Genomic DNA, 24,440 nt, shown 5'->3' with positions numbered 1-24,440 from the left:
CATGAAATTTGTCCTTGGTCCAAGTAACACAGAATTGCAATTGCTTGCTGACTGCAACTTGAATAGATCATGATTATAAATCAGTATGTTAAAATTCTACTTTAAGTTATGTGCCAAGGGGATCCTCTCCACAACAGATCAATAGCAATAAAAGGGCTTCAGAGTCAAGGGAATCAGCATCCAATAAAGTAGTGGCAAAGTAAAATGTAGGGAGTGATCTGCATTTCTTACTACATCTATGCAGCCTGTCTGTTTCCTCCCTGACCATGAGAAGCAAATCCACCTTCCAAACAGCAGCAGATGACAGATTCAAAGCTGCCTCCTGACTTCAGAGATCCCATATCACCAATGAACAGGAATAACCACCAGCCATCATCCCTTAACTGCATTGAAACTGAAGAAGCCACATGGGGAAAAACAACAACAAAACCCTAGGGCCACAAGCAAGACTAAATACACATGATTTATCTAGAAAATGGTTAAACAGAAAGGTGCCAGAGGTGTTCAGCTACCCCACTGACACAAGGAGGAGTCAACCTAAACAAACATTACCAAATCCACCACAGGAGCATCTTAACTCATCAGGAAGACTGAAACCACAAAGAAACCCTCCAGGCAAGATGTATGAAGTGTTCCCACATAACAGCATCACACTTTGAGTTAAGCAGGGAGCTATTTCGGGAGCAGATACAAGACAGATGTGAGCTCACACAGACCAATTGCAGCTTGGAGCAAAATAAGTTCTAACTATTCCTCATCAAAAAAAGGGGAAAGGACACTCACACTGCTCGAAATCCCAAGCCTTCAGCTTTGGTATCTTTCCCCAACAAGAGTCACCACACAAGGTCACAGTCACTGTCAGCTCATGTCCCTAGTCTTTCACATATTCACAGTGAATATGAATCACTGTGAGATTGATGAGAAAGATGTTCAATGCTGGATCAGAACAAGAAGGGAACAGCTGATCTATTGAGGCCAGGGGGAAATAGCTTTCTCCCAGATAGCAATCATGCAACCCAACTCCTTCAGCAAGTTTACAAACCCTGTAATTGATAACCTGGAAAAGAAGCACGCCCGTGGCAGAAAACGCGTGGAAAGCCAACTACAGCACTTCAGGCAATCTCCAAATTCCTGCTACTACATCTTTCCCAGACACAGTAGCAGTTAGCACCATGCTCAGATGGGTGAGACAGCAAGGCTGAGATATTATTTTAGATTCAGAAAAGACATTTCAAAATAAAGTTCCAAAGATATACTACTCAAGATGCTGAGCTCGTAGATAATCCAGAATGAAAAGAAAGGATTCTTCAAAGGGTAAGTTCTTGCCCTGATCCTGTTTGATTTACTTGCAAGTTATTTGCCTCCAAGAATCACAAGAATCTTCAGTTAGGTGCCATCTTGTCTAGCTTTAAAAAACATGTTTTGGAAAATCTGAGGGCTGCAGAACAGATACAGCTACTAAGACAGTTCAGAATTAAATCCTTCATAAAAGACAAGGACTTTAGCTTAAGCATTAGGATATTAAACATCTGATGTGATAAATCACCAAAATTTAGTAAAGAAATACTTTAACTCAACCCCCTGGGCTGTCCTCCTAGACCACAGCTATTGTTGCCTCCAGTTGTATTGTAGAAAGTGTTACATAGTCACCTTTTAAATAAAGTAATAATACCATCAGCTCTTAATATTTGTCTCTTATTTAAGTAAGGAAATTACAAAGCAAAAACCCATCTTAACTCTTCTTTGCTAAAACTGCTTACTAGCACAAACATATACTCATCCACTCACACCTCTCTGCAGTTTCTGTGGTTGACCAATTTCAGTTGCCCAAAGTACTGCTTGGTGGCCAGCCAAAGCACAGGGGTGTGGAGCTGGGCTTCTGTCCAGCACTTTTAGATGTTTCAGTGATGCTCATGCAGAAAATACCCACAAGGACCTTGCTTTCTGTTGATACATAGTTAGTAGCCTTTGAAGATCTCCACCATGTCCCATCTTTGGACCTCCAACAGCGTCGTTAATTCTCGACCCCACAGTGTTGGACTGGCCTGACCTTCACCCATTGCTCAGCAGCCAGAGCCCATAGATTGTTGCTGTTCAACACCATATACAAACACTCTTAAAGCAAAGCACTTTTGTTCTCATTAACCATGTCCTAACACACACAATGAACCACTAAAAATGGGATTTATCTGCCCAGATTTAGAGGTTGTTCTGACATTTATCCTGACCTTGCATATTGACCCTGACTTCACAGTCAGCTGGGGCACAACTCACCAGCCTTCCACATCCGTATCCCACAGATGCCATCCTCCCCTCACTAAGATGTCTAGACATTTACAATTAGAAGATCAATTCTACTTCGTGTGACTGTCTTCTCCAAGATTCTGTCCTTTAAGTAGAAGAATCACATTTCAGCAAGAGCACAGCAATTAAATCTCAGATATATCATAGGTCACCTCAACAATAGCTGCTATTCCACTACACTGAGCACAACAGGAACAAGCTTTTTCTTACTACAGGAACTCATTACACTGTGAATATGCTGAAGAAAAGAACAGACTAATTTGGGTTAGACACAACCTCTGGAGGTCACTGTTTCAGCACAGCATTCAAACATTTCCACTGCAAGTCTGCAGGAGGACAAAGCCTCTTCCAATATAACAGTCATTACCAAGAAAGCAAGAGACCCAGATATAAAAGTCCTGTTTTTCAGGTAGAATATTTAGAAAACCTCATCCCTTAAAATTACTGAGCTCTTAAAAATAGCTGGATTACTGGGCAGTGAAACCAGGAACAGTAGTAGAAGATTTCACCAGACTCCAGAATAAGTTTTTGCTCACTGCCAAGAAACTCTGAAATAGACACTCCTTCTTACGAGATACCAGGAATTTTACAAGCCCTTGCAGAAATGCTCTCTCCAGTAAATATCTGTGAATGAGGGAACCACCTGAAAGGAAAACTGAGGATGAGCTCGTTTCCAAAAATTCAGTGTGTGTGCAACACACACACGTTTGTTTCACCTAACACTGTATTAAGAAAACTGTAACTATGTCCTTAAATAACCAGTGGGTTCAGACCTGTTTTCCAGGACTGTCCCATAAGGCAAGGAGGGTGACTGCTGCTGTTGAAATAATTGGCTTCATTTGCCTTGCAAAAAGATTCCTGTCCTTAACAAATTGTTGTGAGAAAAGAGCTGTCACAGTTCCTGGTGCTAAAGGGTCAGAGCTGAGCAGAGAATCCCACTGTGCTGAAAAACACAACTCAGCACCACTGCCTCGTGACAAAATTCCCTGAAAAGGCTCAAAGGCAGCAGAAGTGAGAAACAAAGCTATGGAACACCTTCAGATATGCTGGTACCAAGCAAGAGGATGATGCAATTCATTGTCCAGTAGCATTAAAGACCTGCCAGAACTTCTGAGGTAAGGCTGCAATCAAAAAGCAGGATGAAAATTGTGTATCTCTGTTTCACTGTGTAAGACAGCATCAGCCACTTGCCTGGAGAGCCCCTAATGTAACCCTAGGAAATGTCTATTTTATCAGATCAGAATAGAAAGGAAGAAGCTCCTTCTTACAATCTTTGGCACAGAGCTCCCATAAAAGCAGTATGAGACCCTGACACTTTTATCATCTCTGATTCCTGATGGATGGATGCTCTAAGGTGATCTAGAACATTCATCATCATTTTCACTGGGTAAATTGACAGATTCCCAGCTTATTTTTATTCCCAACTATTTTTAAGAAGTACAAAACTAGAGAGGACAAATACCTCCAAAAATACACATGTAGACTACAGTATCAAAACCAAATCTTTCAGGCAGTCCCTGAGAAACAACCACCCTTCCTAGCATTACAAAGTTTGACATGTACTTGAAAGGAATTTACAAGAGGAAAGCATCCAGTCTTAGCAGACTCAGTAAGAATAGCTGAAGAACTAAAGGAGAAGGTTGGATTTCTCCACCAATACACTCACATGTTTTAAGTACCAAACACCAAGGCATGAAGGGGCTTCTCGATGGCTTCCCCCTGCAAAGGGGGAAAAGTTTTATACTTTCAAAGGGAAACAGTCTTATCTCTATCTTCACAACACAAGCAAATGTGGCAAGGTCACTCCAGACACAGACTTTGTTCTCACCGTTAAGAGCGTGAAGGTGGAAGAAAAAGTTATTCCCTGAAAATTTCTTCTTCAGAGGCCAAACACTCCCATTTCAATAGTTCTTACCCAGTGGGAAGACACACAGCAGTACAACTGGTCTTTGTTGTAACAGGAAAATCATTAGGACTCTGCTGCAACCTTTGTACAGAATAAAACCTGGGCAACCCACACCTCACTCCCTTGGTTCAAGTGTGTTTATGAGCCAAGAGTCCTGAATGAGGCAGCAGTTTCCAGACCAACATAAACAAGACTGTGTTTCTTTAAGTAGCATGGCAAGTTCTCTGGCTGCCCAAATCTCAGCAAGTCTCTAAGAGAGGAAAAAGAAAAAGCTACTGCAGGTAAAGCTGGTCTTGCTCCCTAAGACAGGTGTGACAGATCTCCCCTGCTACTCCCTCATGCCACCAGGATTTCAGGCCATGCTTCCTCTGTACAAGGCTGCCACCTGAACAAAGTCCATGAAATATTATCTGGGAACGTGTTATAAACATATTACTAAGTTGAAAATACAACTTTGCCACAGAGCTCTTTGGACAGCCCTCCTCTTCTTTGCTGCTGGCATCATCTTCAAAGGACTTTTTCCTATGAGCTAAGTTGGAATATTCCTGCATTCATCCCCAGATCCCACAATTACCATTCTGATAATACAGAAGCAGTACAAGCTAAGTATTGTCCAACTCCATCATGCACTTTCACTTTGAAACAACTCCCAATGGAAATCATATTTAACTTACAATTCCTTTTTTTTTTTTTCCTTCAAATAAAGCTGTGATGCCCAATCCAGACATCTTTTTAAGTTACAGAAAACTACAGTCCTGTAAAGGAGCTATTTTGAAAAGTTAAAAATCTCTCTTCTGGTGCATTTATATAATTCAGTGTTTTTACTAACTGATTTGTCTGGGGAGACTAAACCAGTGTGAACAACACAACCAACCATCTCAACATTATGACTGCTGCATTCAAATTCATTTTCCAATTATTTTCTTCTTTGGTCTATGAATTAATTAGAAGCATATCCTCCTCAAAGGATCCTCAAACAAAGGCCACTTAAGGACAATAAAAACTTTCACCTAGGGCAAGGGACAAGCACTTCTTGGACTATATCAAGTAGAATTTTCTCCTTTACCTTACCAAGCAGATTGGGGAAACATTGGACAAACCTGTTATTAGCTGGGCAGCTACATTTGCTTCAATATCTGAAAAAACCCAACCAATAAGCATTCACAATCAGGTCCTCTAGCTCAGGTTGAATTTTGGAAAGCTTGTATGAAACCAGATCAAAATTCGTTTATCTTTTGCAGGTGATAGAAAGGGAACACTGCTGGGTAATCATGCACTTCTTACTGCCATGGCTGAGTAAAATATGTGATGGTTTAATACTCTTCAGGGCCAAGCCAAACCCCAGAAGTAACAGGCAGTCTTATCCTCAGGTTAAAACTATGCACATATTCTCGATTTCTCCCCTGGGAGCAGGTGCCATGTCCACATGCAGAGTTCTTCCCCACACCACATACCCGTGGAAAGATCCCAGTCCAGCCAAAGACACCAAACCAAGACCTGCACTGACACTCTGTGTCAATGTGTCCAAACTGGAGCTTTGTGCTGTCAGATTTCACACCACAACAGGCTAAGAGGGAATATCAGGTAAATCTGACGGGCAGAGCCAGTGGGAGCTGCTGCTGGGGAAGGGCACAGAAATTCCTTCACAGATTAAGATCTTATCCAAAAAGTGGTGATGGGGTAGAGAAGGCAAGGAGAATGATACGTAACTTTCACTCAGCCAAGCACAAACACCTTGCCTACACACTGTGTAGAAATTTCTGTTTAAGTGGCACCTATCATTCCTCCAAGATACACAAAGGAGCACTTCCTATTGATTGTGAGAGCTGCAGGAATTAAACTCCTATGCTTGTATACCAGCAACAGGAGAAGCTCTGAAAAAAACACAACAGACTTCCCGTATTTTGCTACTGATTACAGCCTGATCTCAATGAAGGGAGCTTTTATGTGGCTGCTCAACTGCCTCAGCCCACATGCTGGTTAGAAGCTAAATTAGATGATTCTCTTACAGTTCTGTGGGCAGGGTAAGCAAGGAGGGGTATTCACACTCCTCAGAAATGCAGACAGCAGCAGCTTCATCAGGGAGAAACCTCAAAGCCAACTAAGGAACAGACAGTCAATACTTTTGTAAAGCTGTGTGACAGCAGACCCAGAGTCTGCTGCGCGGTTCTGGGAGCAAACCATTCTGGAGCATTATTCCTGGAAGCCTGATTTATCTCATTACCTTGGAGAGAGGCAACACCCCAGTCAAGAATGACCTGGAGAGAATCAGAATAATAAATCCATTTACTGAATAGAGTCAGCACAAGAAAGAGAAATATAAATCCTCTTCCATTGTTCTAATGTTGAATCCATTGCATGCTCTGCAGAAGTTACAAGGCATATTTACTGATGGCTTGTCAAATCACTGAAGAGGTTTCCAGAACACTGTTTAAAATAAATTTTTTTAGTTATGTGGTAGAAAATTATTTGAACTCTTACTAGAGTGACAGGTTCCTACAAAAGCCTACATTGGTGATAACAAGATCTGGTCCATTAACAGCTTAGGTAATTTCATTAAACAGACAGGTTAAATCATTTATCCGAGTCACGCAAAATTTCTTCAGCACACAGAAGGAAATAAAAGGAAAGAGACTTTAGGATTCTGAAAGCTTATTCTGATTACTGTTTCCACATAAACATGATTTTTATTAGTTTATGAAGAAGTGCTGGACAAATGCTTTAAAAACAGTTTCAAGGTCATGGCGAGCAAAAGCTACAGATGTTTTATTATTAAAACCCAAATTTACTTGTAACAGGTAAGAATATAGTTTAGTCAAAGATTAGATAGAGCTTTTGACCCAAAGAGACCTTATGCAAACTCCACAAGACACAGCCACTACGTAACAGATCATTCTTGGGACTGCAGATTGCTGCTTGATACAAAGCAGGGAAGTCCTCATCTAATACTCACCTTCTACATTCCTCTTCTAGGGTTAATTGCTCTGTGCTAGAAAACAAGCTAATCCTTCTCATCTTTGTGTAGTCTGGGCAAAGCCACAACAAATTAATACATTTCTTTCAAGGTCAGACAAAAATCTGGCCTTAAGAAAGCTTTTGGAGCTAAGCTTCAGAGATTGCTATAAGCTAGGTAAGAGGCATTTCCTTAAAAAATGCTAATACAGTTCAGGATAGGGTGGGAGAGGGAAATGCATTGGTCTCTAAAAAAAAAACCAGATGCATGCAAAGAAGGAAAAATTGAAATCACATTAGATGATGACCAAATAACCTGGCAGACAGAATGTGAACAAAATGTTGTATTTTATTCACCTTTGAATTTAATACAAGAATTGTTTTGTTTTGTTTTCCATCAAAGGAAAATATCAGATTGTTGTGTCACTGTATATACCTGACAGAGGTTAAAACCAGCAAAAAGAAAGGCAAGGCAGACCTGGGTGTCCCCTCCTTCTCCCCCAGATCATCTGCACACCCAAATGCATGATCACTTGTACAGTGTTCACATGCTCTGCTCAAGACACAAGCTGGTGACCAATAAATCTGCATTCAGCTCAGTGATTTCCTGAAGTCTATCATAAAGACAAGCCAGAGCCATTTATATTTAGCATAATTAGAATGAAGAAGAATTGTAAGTTAATGCTTAGAGCAGCCCTTCAAGGGACAACCTCCATAACCCCTCCTAGGAGCTGTGAAGGGTTTATCCTCCTGTTTACATCAGGAGATGAGCAAAAGATGAGAAAGTTTATCCACGGTGAGCTGCACACTGTTGCAACTTGCCCAATTTCCCCATCATCCACAGAGTCAAATTTCCAGACTTCACAGGAAAGCTCATAACATCTAATTGTCTCCTGACTCCCTTCCTGGTCAGATCAGACTTTATGAAGTTTCTTTAATGTGTGCCAAGCAAAGGCAGTATCTTCCCTGGGAAAAGCCAAAGGCGGCAGCTTGTCACAAACAAGGAGCACTCGTGGGTCATGGGTAGGGAAAAGCCACAGCCATGAAGTTCAATATGATTCTATAAATATTTATGAGGAGCAAATAAGTATTAATAAACTGAAAAGGTAAAAAAACAGTCCACTATCAGTCTAGATCAAGAAAACTGGGCCAGCAAGCACTTTCCCAGGCCACTTCCAGGGCTCAGCACAGGATAGGAACCACTCCAGGCAGGCAGACCAGATGCAGATCCTGTTTTGGGGAAGCTCTAAGTAAAACCTCACTAAGGCAAACTGAGCTGTGCTGGCTGGCCTCAGGCAGAGCAGGGCTCAGCACACTGCATTTATTTAGTGTGGATGCTGAGTGCCAAGGGGCACACTGTCCTGCTGAAGCACAGTTCTGCACCACAGGAGCTGATGGCCAGCAGAGGTGCAAGAGCCACAGTGCAGCTGTCACAGTGCAGGTGTCAGATGAAACACACCACCCTGTGCTCTGGACACTCCAGCACAGAGTGCTGTGCCAGCACTGGGACCTGCCACATGCTGGCAGCTGCTGCAATCAAGCTCCCCATGCCTTCTGACTGACAGATAAGCAGAGCTGAAGAGACTCTCAGCCTTTTCCTGCTCTTTATTAGCTGCTATTTCTGCTATTTAAAGCCTTCTATTTCCAATGTAAGGGCACCTCACCATCCCCTCTCTTAGGGCTTAAACAAGATTCCTTTTGAAACTTCATACGAATTCCCTCACAGACACTGAGACTAAACATTTACTTTCATGAATCAGTGTTGCTTCAGTGGTATGACTGGTGCCTGTTATGTAAGGATAACATCTCCAATTTTACCACAACTAACAACAGGTTTAGAATACTTTCCAAATTTTATTATCTCACAAATAATTTTCCAGGGTAGAAGCATATGATGTGTGCTGTGATCGCTGACCAGCAGAGGGAGATGGGATACTGCTGCCAAACAAAAATCCAAAATGCAGAATCTTTCAAAGGATGCATGAGAACACAACCCAGACCCATTTTTTTCTTCTTCCTCCACTGATGATTACTAACTTATATTAATAAGGGAGGCAAGAAGTGAGTTCCTATTAATATTATTGATATTATTTATTATTGCATTATTTTTTGTGTGTTTTTAATATTATTAGAAACCTGAATTCAAAATACTGGTGAACTTTTTCAAGGCACCAGATCTTTTTTCTGGTGGGTGTTTCCTGTTTGTTTGTTTTTATATTAGGTGAAACACTAATCTGGATAGGAATGAAACAGACCCAGGAGAGATAAATATCCATTTGAGAGGATTCATGGACACTGAATGTTTCAGAGCTGGGTTTTCAAAGTACGAACTGACAGGAAGTCCTGAGGTACTGGACAGTAAATAATTTATACATTAAAAATTAAAATACAAGGAACGTTTAGAAGTTTTATTTGACCACTCTCATTGGGTTAATTCTCCACCATGTACTTATTCTGCTGTTTGAAACAAATGAAAAAAGCTATTCTATTCTTATATTCCCATATATGTTTGTGCACCAGCCACACCAACCAAACAATGACCATAATGTGTTTTGAAGAAACTGATGGTGGCACATTAACACAGGGTGCCAGATAAAGAACTAAACAGAAATACTGAACAGAAGTATTTAAGAGACCACCTAACAGTGTAGCCCTGGTAAGCATTCAGATCTACCTTTTTAGTGTTCTCTTAAATAGTTTTGTAAAACCTGAATTGGAAGATAGTGCCCATGCTGGAAGTGGACTCCTGCTTTACAGTGTTACGACTTTATGAATTGAAAGTAATGCAAGTGGATTAAGTGTAATAATGTAAAGTCAAAAAAATGCAGTTTAGAGGGGAAAAAAACTCCTCACCAGCAATACAAACTTAAGATTTGGTCCATATTTATTGTATATTACATTCTGAATGAGCAACTCCAGACATCCCTTCTATCACCAATGCTTTCAAATACCTGGAGAAGAAGACTAAGAATATGACTCCACGATCACAGACCAAGGTATTCCTTGTTCTCCTCTAGCTGTAATCCATGACAATCATTAGGGAAGCCAAATAAGACAGGGATTTTGGTGAAGTGCTGGTGGAAGTTCTTCCATTACCATGAAGTTACCTGTTCTCCTTTTATGGCGAAAACTGACTCACTCACTCTCTGCTTCCCCAGGTGTTACCTCACACTGGCTTGCCACCTGGAGAGGAAACTCTCACTTCTTGACATTAATAGCATTTTCTCAACTCAGCTCCAGCAATAAAAACTGGTATCTGGCATGATGTCATTCATCAACAGATCTGGAGATTCCAAAGGGAATCAATGGCCTGTCCCAAGGGCCTCAAGATTAACTGGTAAATGGAATAAAGAACAATCATCCCTGCAATTGCAATGGTGAGCAGGCTCAAGCCTTTGAGCCAGGTGAGCACACAGTGCAAGTTGTGGGTCATGCCCACTGCAGATACCAACTCCCAGCACATTATCTCATAGTGTGAGGAAAAAGTGTCTCCTGGAATGAAAAGGAGGCCAACAGTCTTTGAGAAGAGCTGAAAGAATGGCAGTGAACCCCATCATCCTAAAGCTGATTTTTCAGATCAAAGAGGTCTAAATTTTTTACTCAAGAGCTGACAGTCCTCCTCTCTTTCAGGCAGAAGAAAGGAAATACTGCAGAACTTTCCTCCCTCTAAGATGGTGAAAAAGTCAATGTAGATTTTTTACCTTTCAGACCATAGCACTCAGTCCAACATTATATACAATTATCTGATACACAAGATGGTTCTGTGAATGTTTTGGGACTGATATCTGATCATGGCTGCCTCTGACTGTGGAAAGCTAAGGTCTGAGTAGTACATTCCAGACCAAAATTACTAAATGGGCTTAGTTAAGTCAGAATTGGAGCATCTTTACAAGGCAAAACACACTGAAACAGCAAAAACCAAAGCAAGCAAAAAAAAAAATACCAATTGCAAAATCCAGGAAACAAAGAAAGCCACAGCTTTCTACCACACTGCAGAACAGATTAGTCTATTTCTATAGCAGGCAGCTAATGCCTTCTTTTGGCAAACAAATTCTTCAGACAGAGCCAAGAGTCTAGCAGATGATTTACTGATTAAATGCAAAATGAGAAGCTGAAAACAAAAATTTTCTGGAGAATGTAATAATTTGCATAATTAAGCCATCCATTTGAGTCCTAAACTGTCTTATCAGTATAGCAGGAACAGGCTCATAGCACCTGGGTACTCTTTAGCTGTTGCACAAGGGTCTTACACCAAATGTCTTTGAAGTAGATTCAGGTAGCCATGAAGAAGCCAATACAAATCTGGGGTCATCTGAAATTTTTATTTTTAGACAGAGAATTCAACTGCAAACCGAATTACATCCCCTCTTTCTGTTCTGCTAGGATGTTTTGCCCCAACTCCTCCTCGAGCATAACAGGAAAGACAGTTGAAACAATATAGTTTTGTACAGTCAAAGCACAGCACAATGGCAGCACTTCTCTTCAAGAGATTAAATTTCATTTAACACTCAGGAAACACTCATTAAAAAAAAAAAAAAAAAAAGAAAAAGAACTGCAAGCAAAGGCAGACTGAAAGAAAAATACTCACTTGTAGCGTAGTGTCGAAAACAACAAGCTTAGAGCTTGTTGGAACAATGTCATAACACTTGTGTGACCTCATGAATCGCACATAAATGTCACTTTCCGATTCTTCAAGTGCTGCAAGTAAAAACATTATGTTGTTTTATTTAAGGAACCTTAAAAAATAGAGTAGTATAAAAGCATGCCAAATCAACTGAACACCGCCAAAGGACAAACCTAAAGCAAAACTCAAATTCACACTTTCAGATCTGGACAGACAGTCACAGGTTTGCACTTTGCATTTCAGACTCATCCTTCCTTTCAGATTAAATAAAACAAAGACATAATGCATTGTTCCTCTTTGATGAGACAGGGTGTCTTTCCATACTAAAGAGTCAGATTCTTAAAAAAAATCTCTTTTTTTTTTCCCTAACAGCAACCTACTGGAATATGCATCTCAACACTATTATATACAGAGGAAGACAGTTTGAAACTTAAACAGTGTTTGGCTTCACTACCTCAAGCTCTTTAAATTAATATTTCTTGGATCTTTACTGCTACCTGCTTGACTTTTCATACATAATTCTCTATTTTCTGAAGAGACAGCAGGCAAGTTCCTTAATCAGTTCCATTCTCTTCAGGCTACAAAGAGCATCACAACTGCAACACTTCCTTTATAAAACCAGGATGCACGTGGCTGGAATGATTTTAGTGTTGCATGTCTGTAGCAAAGACATGCAATCCCACCCATATTATCTTAAATTTCCTTTGCATATGCTCAGATGCATGTGTATACACCCCCCAGATCTGCTCAGGTACATTAACTTTTTTCTTTTTTAAGCAGTTTGGCTCTTCATTCCTTCCAGCAGGTACCTAAAACTTGGTCAAGGATAATCCCTCCATCAGAGATGTACCCTTTAGACCCGTAATAATTCCACATAAACTTAGACATATATAACACTTTTGAAGAGCTCAATAAAAAAAACAAATAAAAAAAACCAAAAAAACAACCAACCCTTGAAATACCTACTGATCATTATCTTGCTCTGGATAAATTATTTGTCATTTCCACCAAATGGCTCTGCACAGCCATTTTAGTCCAAATTCACAGAAGCAAAGCTGCATCTCCCCTACAAGTGGCTGCTCCAGGACCCAGCATGTTCTACACACTGAGCAAGACCTTCATTTCCTATTCCCATTACTCATAAATAATTAAATAAATAATCAATAAGTCTGGTCTTTAGAAAGTTATGGCTGCTTCTACAATCCTAAGTGCAGTCCCAAGAGTTCTTATTTACTTCAACCTCAAGTTTGTAAACAATTAAGATACTATAGGTAGAAACAAGCATAGGAACACCTCAAATTCCACCAGAACAGTAAAATCACCATCCCTGGACGTGCTCAGAAAATGTGTGGATGTGGCACTTGGGGATATGGGATGGTGAACATGGTGTTAACAGTTGGACTTGATGGTTTTAAGAGGTTTTTTCCAACCTAAATGATTCAGTGATTCTATAAACCACAAAACAACCAGCTGAAAAAAGTGAACACTCTTAGAGAACATCATGGCTCCACAGAGTCGTGCCAACTCACTAACAATTTTTAAATGTATCAGGATAAGCACAGTAACTGTGAGCCAGAACAATTCAATCAGGGGAGGCTGTTCATGGCAGCCACAACCAGGAACTCTTACAGTGAAGGTGTGCTCATAAACCTTCCTCTCATTTACCACATTCCCACCCTCCAAACACAACTTCAACTGGACCTCAATAATCCCCACCCAGATGCAAAGGAATGGTTAAATGTTATCTCACCCTGCGCTGTCTTCCAGTTCAGGGGAGACACCACAAAGCAATTGCTTCCCTTTAATTTTAGCCGGAAAGTTACAATTAAAAATATTCATAAGCATGAGATAGCCATCTGTGAGCACTGTTAATACCCCTGTAAACAGCTAGGAAACTCTAGCAGGATCTGGACAAGGATCCAATTGTCCAGTTGGAACTGAAGTTTATTTCTACAGAAGATCCTTATACTATAAATAAGTACAATGCACCACTTTATTAGTTACTAACTAGCTAATCATGCAAAACATCAGCAGCACTGATTTAATTCTCATGTCCTACATAACTCCATCAAGTGCCTGTTGGAAAGGATATTTAAGACCTTCCAAGACCTTCAGCTACCTGGGAATACTCAACAGCTGCCACAGCCCAATTCTTTGTACAGGTATTGTGTATTATGTATAAATTATGTACATACACAGCTGTTCAGTGGAGAAAAAGTCTCCCAAACCTAAGGCTCAGCACTTCTCAGGGATGCACTCACACTCATCTTTCCTGCACAGCACAACTGCACAGGGCATAATCTTCTTCACAGTTTCTCTCCCCTTCCAGAGGACAAATTTCTTGCTTTGGGTTGTATCCAAACACCATTGTGCTGCAAATATAAGTAATCAAGTAAGAACACCCTCACCTCCATGAGGATATTTCTACTTTATTACCTGCCCACCTTCATTTTCCAGTCTTATTTGTTTTCCCAATAACTGCCCATTCATTCTGAAGCTTCTGCAGCACCTGCAAAGCAGTACTTCCTTCAGAAGGACATGGACAGATCCCTTCTGGCTTGACTTACAACCTCCCTTGGTCTCTGCACGTCATCTCTGAGCTGCACCCAAGATCATCTGCCCAATATGCAGGAGATATAAACACAGAACTGCCTCCAGCCAAACCTCAGCTCTCTACAGCTCATGATCTGGGAATCAGCTGGCTCACAGAGCAAATTCCCAGCAGAAGGCATCTGAATCTAGAGCAGGATTGGGGAGAAGAATCCACTAATAAATAGTTGAATGTGTATTTCTGTGGAGGTGCTCACTCACACAAGCTTATCACCTAAGTCATCTGGAAGTCATTTTGCAAGTGGACATTGCCCATGTGCACCCCCTCTCCCCAAGCCATAGGTGAAGGCAGAAATATTCAAATTCCCAGTGCTGTTTTTTGAGATTTTTAATAGAGAAGAAAGAGAAGTCACCTGGAAGGTTACAAATAAACCCTGTCAGACAGTTCAACACCTGACCTTGAGCACCTTGTCATACAGGCTTTTACAGAGTAAATTCTCTGTATTGGCATTTTATTTCATCCTACTGTTAGAGATCCTTTAAAGAGTAGAAGATCTATCTATTTGTATTTCTGCCATCCTGCTCCTCAGTCTTATTCACCAAAACGATTTTCACTTTCTTCCTTTTTCCCACCCTTCACCATTACATGAGACATGCTTTTGTTTTTTATTTCAGCCAGTAGCAGACGTTATTTACAAGAGCATCATAGCTCTTTTTTTTTTTTTTTTGACATTAATTATTCAACAATACTGACTCAGATATTGCAGTGGGACTCAGTACTAAGCATAACTGTCTATTCAGAGAGCTCTAAGGTAGAACTACCATCTGAATACTCATGCATGACACAAACTTCTGCAGCATTGCTGAAGCCATTTCCTCAGAGATCTACTGAACAGATGCCTTCCGTTCCACTCATACCTCTGCCACCATGCAGAGTGCTTTCCTATTCTAGCTTTCCCCTCAGAATTTCAAGGCTTTCAAAAGCAGAAAAAAAGAGAAGAGGAAAAAACAACAAAAAAAATGAAGTGCCTGCGGACGGAGAATAGGAATATAATACCAACACTTATAGAAAAGCTTCCAAATACTGCAACATAAAAACCTATAGAAAGTTCCTCAGAAGTGTCTCTTGCAAGCCACAAGCTGCATTTCTGGGCTGTGCTCTTACTGGGCTGGTCAAACAAGATCCTAGATCACATGTGCTTCCCGATTTCAACAACACAACATCATGACCTTTCCTATTATATTTTCTGTTACAGCTGTATTATGCTCCTGGTATCCACTCATATTTCAAGTTCAGTCACTGGTTCCAGGAGTGTTTGAAAGAAAGACACAGGTTCCACAGAGGCTGGGGTCTCACCTTCTTTAAAGTGTTAATTCCACCACAACCATGCCACAGTAGCTCTCCATAGCACCCCTGTCCCCATGGTTGCATTGAAGGCTGGGACCTCTAGCAACTCTCAACCATTTTATGAACTCAAACTTATCAACCTAAACCTTCTTATTAACCTAAACAACTGTTACTATAACTGACTTCTCAAAGTTTCATATGAAATTAATGGCCAATTTTTAAAGGCCCTTAAAAAGTAGGGAAAAAACAGCAGAGAGCAGTATGTAAAATATACACTCAACTAACTGCCTAGCCTGGTGAACAGCTTGGAGGAAGACAGAAACCACAAATACACACAGTAATTACACCATTCCCCCTGATTTTTTAATAAGAGTCAGTATGGAAACTGTGCAACTTAAAGAGCTTAAGAGTTTTCTTAGAGCAGCAGGAGCTGAGCTAAGCATTCCCAGCATTACTTTTCACCTTGACTACTACTGGCATAATCATCTCCCCTTAGCCAGATCCTATAGATAAAAGGAAATGGGGAAGTAGAAATGTAATTTTGTGATGTTCTCACTTGTACTAAACAATCCAGTTAGGGGAAAACACATTTTATTTTCTGTTACTTCACACATACATATCTGCACTTCAGGGCACTCCAAGCCATACTCCTATTCTAAAAGTCACATGATGTGCTGAATATCACATTTCAGATGCCAGAGAATGAAAATATTAAAGACCAAAGATTTTTTCATTACAATGTTCACAATGGAACTGATCCAGCAGCAATACATTAAGTAAAATTTATTAGTGTAATTATACTGATAAACTTTATTAAACGGTGTTATGCCACAGTACTCTCTACTATTCTTATATGTATATATAAACACATGTGCATATTTATATATAGATATTTATATATCTCCTGCCCTTTCCTTATACTAGAAGCTACCCAGAATAATGACAGCATCCACAGCAAAGATCAGCTTAGCTGTGCCAAATGGTGCCAGAAGACACCAAGGTGAACAACCACTTCAGTAAGTCAGGACAAGTTACCCTCCTGTTACAGATAACTTTTGGCAGAGAATATCACAGGTAAAAGACATCATTAACCTTGTAAATTGTTCTTCTGACTGCGGTTTTATCTGAAAGCTGTCACCAAAACTTGCTTTAAAGTTTCTGATAACTCCTGGTCTGAATTTACTGAAGCAGTTCTTTAATATCCTTGAAAACCTCCCACACAGCTTTCACAGTGCTGGAGATTGTAGGAGTTCTAGTGTAAGTCACTAACATAACACAGATCGGGAAAAAAACATTCACAGAGGATACAGTTCATCCACTCCAAGAGCAACAGTGACACTACTCAGAAGGAAGCATAAACTATTCCTCACCACCAGGCCCTGGAACACAGCTTTTAAGGGAAATAGAGGCATCTGAATGAAGCAGGGTTTCAGGAATAATGTTCTGGGAATCAAATGTCCAGGTAGGACTTTATCAGCATTCCTCAGCAGAGGGACAGATAGGAACAGATTCTGCAGAGGGATCCAGTATTCACTGTGTACAGGACATTGCTGTGATCATGAGCAAGAGCTTTACTTCAGCCTACCTTCTGTAAGACAAATATGGCTCATTTAGCAGATTTTTAGCTAGGTTTGAATGCTTCACATATTAAAATGTACATGGTATATCCAGAGAAAAGCCTGAGAACAAAGGGGCTGTCAGAGAAATGCAAGAAACTGCAATTTTGTCACAGAATTAAGGGGGCATGGCTGCTCAGTCTGCTGAGCTGTCTGCTAAAGAGCCAAGAACACTGGAAACAGTGAACAAGAAACCAGACACCAGAAGCTGAATCAATGTCAGACTTGGTAGGAAGGGAATCCTAACATAGTTTAAGAAGGGCAAGCACAGGAGAAAAGAAGCAGTGTTGTGTTGTATCATTTGATTTCTGTTTATTCATGAGGAAACTTATCTAATAAAAAGAAAAAAACCACACCACCAAAATAACCACCCATGCCATCAGCCACAGGGTAAGACTAAGTGGTAACAAAAGACAGAAAAAGCAGGAAGAGATGGTCACAAGAAACCTACTCTGTGTGGCAGGAGATAAATCACAGAACCAGAGAATATTCTGAGTTGGAGGGGACCCACGAGGATCAGAGTCCAGCTCCTGGCTCTACACAGGACAGCTCCAAAAGTTTTAGCACGTGCTTGACAAAACTTTGTTGCAGAGACGTCAGGCAAGACTAGCAATGTACTACTTATAATCATACAGGGGAAGAACCAAACAGGTTTACAGTCCAATATATAGGAAATAATAAGGTGACAGTGATAGGAGCTGACATCTCCATCACAAGCTGAAAGGCTTTCAAATGCAAAGAACAGGAAGAAAGGCTGTAGAGACAGAAACAAGACTTTATTTTTCTTTCTGATAACTACAAAGAAAAGTTATCAGAACTATCCTGGAAGACCACACATTGAAGTTACACAGTAGCATTATTCATGCAGCCACGGGCTATAGGATATGGATGTTGCACATTGAACATTTCCCACCCTGATCTAAAGGAATGTGTGAGCTGGCAGATAAAGATTACAGCAAGTTTATAGATGTAAGAAACTCTGATACAAAGGAGTGATAGGGAATGTATCAAGAGATCAGTATCAGGAGCCTCTTCAGTGTTCCAAGATTAATTCAATTGCATATTACAGCACAGATATATGATGTGACAGAGGAAAAGGACTTCAAAAAGAAGTGTGAGCACATAAGAACAACAACAGAGTAAGTGAGCTCTCCCTTGCTAACTGCACCTCATCCTGCAAACAGGAAGAGGGTCTAGAGGCACAGAAAATAAGAGATGAGAACAGGTACATGAAGAGATAAATAACAGTGAACAGAGAAGGAAATGCACTGTCTTGTTGCTCACGTCTTCAGAAAAAGGTTAATCTTTCTAATAACAGTAACAAGCTAAAAGAAACCAGAACACATCTTTAAGAACTATTTTCAGAATTGCTTAAGACATTTTCAAACATAACCTTCAGTATTGCGTGCATCTACCTTTTTTTTTTCTTTTGCACACATTTTAGTGTGTTTTCTGAATTCTAGAGCCAGTGCAACTGTTCAGTCACTTTGGATCACCAAGGTAATTGAGATGTTTTCTTCCCTTGTCACAAGGAGTTGCTCCATGCAGAGCCAGCAGGTTATTATGTGTGTAAACAGGAGTCACCCTAGCTAAAAGCAACCATTGCTGAACTGTGCAAGTTCATGCAGAAGATATACTACCAGTCTATAGGAAAAGCAAACAAATTCAAATCCAGTCAGATATTCCTAGAAGTGTACTGAAGCAAGTCATTAAAACCAGTGAATTTGTAAGCACCTGCAAAAGCAGCTCATCAAAAGCAAAGTCAACATGGCTGTGTCAGGAACAGCTCAGACTAATCAGTTTTTACCCAGAATAAAATGATCAACTAGATGAAAAAGAAGGGAGACACTAAATAAAAATAATATTAAAAAAAATGCAGTATGCTTGAGACACTAAACTTAAAGCAAGCAGGTACATCACTGCATGAGGAAAAGACAGAGTCACCACATGGTAGCTGCCTAACAAGCAATCCCAGCTGCAGCAAAACTAGTAATGTGTTTTTTTTAAGAGGTGGCAAGACTGGATGACAACAAGACACGGACTTCAGTTCAAAATCTTCCCCAAGCTGCAACATTTGCAAGGCTCACCTTATGCAAATCAGGTAGTGTAGAGTGGAATGCAAGCTCATACTGCACGACTTTACATTTTTACATCTCACTCTGGAAGTGTTTTTACCAGTAATTTGATACTTCCCATTACAACAGAGTATCAGGGGATCAAGACTTCATTTTATTCAACATTCTCTTTTGTGATCAAAACAGGAATAGACCACGCTTCAAAGAGCCTGCAGTAAGAGTTAGAAATTGTTGGAAGACTTAAAACTTTAGCATATCTTCAAACTGAATTTATAAGTGGCTTGGAGATAATACAATATTTCAAGAAATACCAAAATCTGAAAGAAACATTCAACTGGAAGAGTGCAAGTTATGGAGTGACTAAATACCACCACAACTGAGAGAGAAATACCTTGTTATTAACTTAATTTGCTACAGCAGAAGGAGGGAAGAAAAGACAGTTTGCTTAAGCAAAACAATAGGCAAACAGAAAAACCACCACAGGTGTTAGAGAGCCATTAATGCATTCCACAAGCTGGTTAGACAGGACAAAGCAACCTTATGACACTGTACAACCTCCTTCCTTAAAGGTCCAAAATGTGGAATGAAACAAATGTCCTCAAAAGCACATCCTGCTTAGAACAAAATAGTTCCTGACAATACTTCTAAAGATCCACATTTCTGGTTTGGAAGCTTAGATACCTACATGTCTTCAAATTCCAGCAGTACCTAAGAATCTTAAGAGAAAACTGATACAAAAGAAAACTGATCCAAACAGTTGTTTGGAACGATGAAAGAGTTGGATTATGTTGCAGTCTTACACTCACAGCACACTTCAAAATCCTGCACTTTTTTTTTTCCTCATTATTTGTTCCTTTTGTTCCTCATTATTGGTGTTAGTAAGTCCCAGTAACTGGGCTGAGAAGTTAACACTTCTGTTTTACTGTAGCTCTCCAGGGGCAGTGTGGATAAGCAAATGATTATTGTGAGATTTGAGAGAGACAAAAAAAAGTGATAGACACCTTAAGAAACTCCACATTCCAGAGCTAATCATAGGAACTCTGAAGTTCCCTGTCCAGGCAGGCAGAGAAACTTATTTGTGTATAAGCAAGAGCTGCCCTGTTTAGGAACTAACTGGTACACAGTAAACTGATAAACAGTATTGTAAGTCCAACCAAGTCCTTTCAAAAAATACTTCTGAAACAGCTCAGTATCTCTTAAATCAACTGTTGGTCAAAGGTTTGTACTTTGAGAAAAGCATCACTGTGGTTTTGTGAATAAAGGTAGCAACTTCAGCCTGCAGCCTTAGCGCTTCTAGGATTTTCACCACAACAAAGAATAAGCTGACCTGAAGAATTTTCTAAAACATGTTCAAGATTTTCCCTTGACAACAGGCACTATGATTTTTCGTTAAGCATCCCAAACAAAGATCTAAATTAAGATGTCGCCTGTCTGGAATGTGGGCCTGCTCTTCAAGATTGCGAGACACGAAATGCAACAAACTAAAAATGGTATTAAACTTCTGAATATTAATATCAGCAAACACTCTGTGCAGAGCTGGATTCAAGGGAAGTTTAAGGTATGTGATTAATGAGAGAATAAACCAGCCTGTATCTCTGCTGCAAGATTAGTAAACAATCTGAATTTTTGCTGTATCTTTAAAACAAGCCCAAGTCCTATTAGTTACACAGTTTGTACAAACTTTTAGAAAAGCAACAGCCATTTAAGCCTTCTAGGAATTAGTTTAAGATCAAACCTAAACATGCAGCTTAACCAAAGCATTAGTCACACAACGAGCATTTTCAAAATGAGCACATAGCATCTTCACAAGCTGCAGCCATATCCCTACTGAACAAGGCAAATATTTAATCTGGAGGCAATCTTCCACTGAAGACTAAACTCAAAGTATCGATACTTTAAGGGAGAAATACTTCAAGTCTTCAGCCATGAGAACTTTGGACTGTTTCCTGGAGAAACAGTTTTGTGAGGTCTAATAAATTGCTGGTCTCAAATCCTGAATAATTACTTACAACATCTTAAATTGAAGCTTTTAATAATTTGGTATTTACATTTTCATTTTTCTCTAGTTTGTCCTTGCACATTTCTTCTCCTTCCCTACCTATGCATGACAACACCTTCTAAACACCTATTACTGGCATTTCTTAGACAAATTTATGAACCTGCATGCACACTTTAATAGACTATCGAGTGTTCTGTTCCCATATATCACTAAGGAGATTTACCTACAGCAGGTGTAGCTTGAAGCTACACAGAAAAAGAACCAACAGCTTCATATCTGGAGCAGGTGACATCCAACACACACTCAATGTATGTGGGAACAATTTTCTGGAACCCATTTTACAGGTTTTATTGATCCCTTCTCTATACCACAGATACATTGCAATTCTTCCAAAGCTGACCTTCCCCTGAGCTGACTTGATTACTACACAGAGTAGCACTGGAGTTTTTGCCTTACTTTTTTTTAGGAACTGACTCAAAATTATACAGGAGAAATTCAAGCAAGACTGTGGCAGGAGAGATCTATGCAACTGCTTGTGTAGAGCAGAGCATTCACCTTCTGCACTCTGGCATTCACAAACTTCTGTCAAAGGCAGCCACGCAATCCCTTCCCCTGAGCAATCCCACTCCATCCTGCACTGAGTCAAAGCATTGAAGTCTCTCCTACAGTAACCATGCTGGAAGTTAGAATACTGTTTCAAAGCTCTTATAGGAAGAGTTTATATCCATTTATTCTTGTGCCAATGTTGTTCTTCATTTAATTTCCTTCCCTGGTGTTTACCCCCTTCCTGCCCCTTAAAGGATGTTTTCATACATACATATGTGTTATCACATCCCTTCTTGGTTTTCCTTTTACTGAGTTAAAGGAGCAAAGCCTTATGGTTTCCTCAAAAATGGCCTTTTTTTATGCCCATCTCAGTTTGCTCCCTTCTCCAGCAGCTCAGACATCTTTTTTCTCTCTGAATTTACATCAGTAGAAATTCAAAACAAGCATCAGAAAAGAATGCCACAGTGTAAGGGACTGGTAGGAAAAAAAAACCCTTTTTAATTCTGTTTCTTAAAACACCCAGTGTCAGAATTAAATACTCTGTCACAATACAAAGAGAAAAGCAAAATAATATAATAATACTGTAAAAAAAACCCCAAACAAACAAAACCCCCAACACAACTTATAAAACACCCTTAAAAGACAAAAAGAAAATCCCATCACAAGTAAAAGCAGTGGTCTATAGCACAGGAAAATTGCTTTTAGACAAAATGTAGAAGTACCATTAACTTCTGCCACAGTCAAAATTGGTAAAATCACCCAACTGGTTCAATGAAACAGTAAAATCCATAAAAAATTCAGCAAAGGAAGAAAGAACTTAAAACCAAGTTAGATTTACTCAAACAGTATTCAGTATATCTTGAAGATATCCACAACATACTCAAAAACCTTTTAGATGTAATCCACTCTTAGAAGGACAGGTTATCTAAGCTTTCCAAAGTTCCATCTAGATGCCAAGCTGGATGCCCAAAAGACAAATTCAACTTTGCTCTAACATAGTTAGGCTTGTATTAAACTGCTTTGGATTTAGGCTAATCCCAGCCATTAGTGCAACCCTTCCACAGAAGGATTTTCCCCTCAACTGTCAGATTTTCTATCTGTCAGTCTTCTTTACTCACAGAAGAGCCACAATAGCCACCCAAGGCAGTCACAGTATGGAGAAGAATATTTTGTCTCAAGATACAAGAACTGTTCCAAAAAACACAATGCCACCAGCTCCTGTATTTATTCTGGAAATGCTGCATTTCTTAACATGTTTCAGACTTAACTACTTCCCCAAATCCATGCAATGCTAATGAAGTTGTACATTCTGGAAGCTAAAATATTCAAATCAACAAAGTACCTGCAGACAGATTGTTGCAACCCGAGGATCAAGCTCCTACCCAAGAGCAGACCTGGTGTCAGTGTCATGACTTCAGGCTCCAAATGCTGCGATCATGCACCCTCAAGTTATCAAAACCACAGTGCACATTATGAGAAGTCCTATCTTACAGAACACCCACATCTGCTGCAGATGATTAATAAGCAGAAACATTTATGATTGTTTAGCAACAGTTAGATTGAGCCAACTGATGCAAATATTCTGCTGTCATTCCTGTCACACTGGCATTATTTCAGTTTGAACCAAGTCATCTCCACACAGAACTCAGCCATGCCCCAAGGCAGTAAGATTTCCAAGAGCACTGACTTGATCAGCCAAATTTAGAGGGTATCAATCCACCAAGACAGTTATCCTGTCTCATCTGTACTGTCCTGCCTATGTCTGTGCAGGGCATTAAGGAAGTCTATTGGACAGAACACTGGAGACCACCCTGTTAGGAAGTTTCTTTAAGGGAGGACTCTGTAGTCACCCTCCTCCATCCTGGTGATGCTCAGCAGAGCAGGCACAGACAAGTAACAAACAGCATTCTGGAGTCACCTACAAGGCCACACTGACACTGCTGCATCTTCCAGGTCTATCCTTGTTCAAGCACAAGACACTGTGAACTCAATGCCTGTTAAGCAAGAAATTGAGACGACATTGGCCAAAGTCCTCGATGACCTGTCAAGCAGTTGTTCACTAGCTGTGACAGCCCCTCTATCAAACCAAGCAGCTTCTGGACCAGGGAAGTTCTGCAGGGAAGCTCTTCACAGAGCTGAGCTGTTCCTCATCTGGTGCACACAGGAGTGGCAGCACCAGCAGGAGCAGCTGGTAAATGTGACTGTGAATCAGTCCTTGTCCAGCAGACATTAACACATGTGCACAACCTGAAGCAGCAATGTCATTCACATGTAGGACACCACCTCATTGTCCCAGTATTTCTTAGGGGTTTCACTTGGAAGATAATGTCTGCAAATCACACAGGTGCAACACTGGGCAGGACACAACGGGCCCCAGCACTTCCTTAAAACTGTTCTCAGCTCCCAGCAGCTTTGCCAAAGCAATTACATGGAATCACTGCCATGGTAAGCATTTTCTAGGAAGTCTCAGATACTTGTTTCCATAAACAAGTTAGGGAAAATACATGTTTTGATCACATT

At 40.2% G+C, this 24,440-nt stretch overlaps 1 protein-coding gene across 10 annotated transcripts in view; it reads right to left on the bottom strand.

Annotated features, from left to right (window-relative positions):
• PRKAG2 (protein kinase AMP-activated non-catalytic subunit gamma 2) overlaps positions 1-24,440 on the bottom strand; it is a 244,625-nt gene that overhangs the window by 16,706 nt on the left and 203,479 nt on the right. For all 10 annotated transcript variants that reach the window (XM_086865886.1, XM_086865894.1, XM_086865876.1 and 7 more), the window contains one exon: positions 11,751-11,860. In XM_086865886.1, coding sequence (XP_086722012.1) covers positions 11,751-11,860 — 110 coding nt within the window. The remainder of the gene's footprint in view (positions 1-11,750; positions 11,861-24,440) is intronic.

Source organism: Cyanistes caeruleus, chromosome 1 (genome assembly GCF_971803275.1).
Source record: "Cyanistes caeruleus chromosome 1, bCyaCae1.hap1.1, whole genome shotgun sequence".
NCBI lineage: Eukaryota > Metazoa > Chordata > Aves > Passeriformes > Paridae > Cyanistes > Cyanistes caeruleus.
The sequence above is the reverse complement of the archived record's forward strand: the minus strand, read 5'-3'. Positions and strand labels throughout refer to the sequence as shown.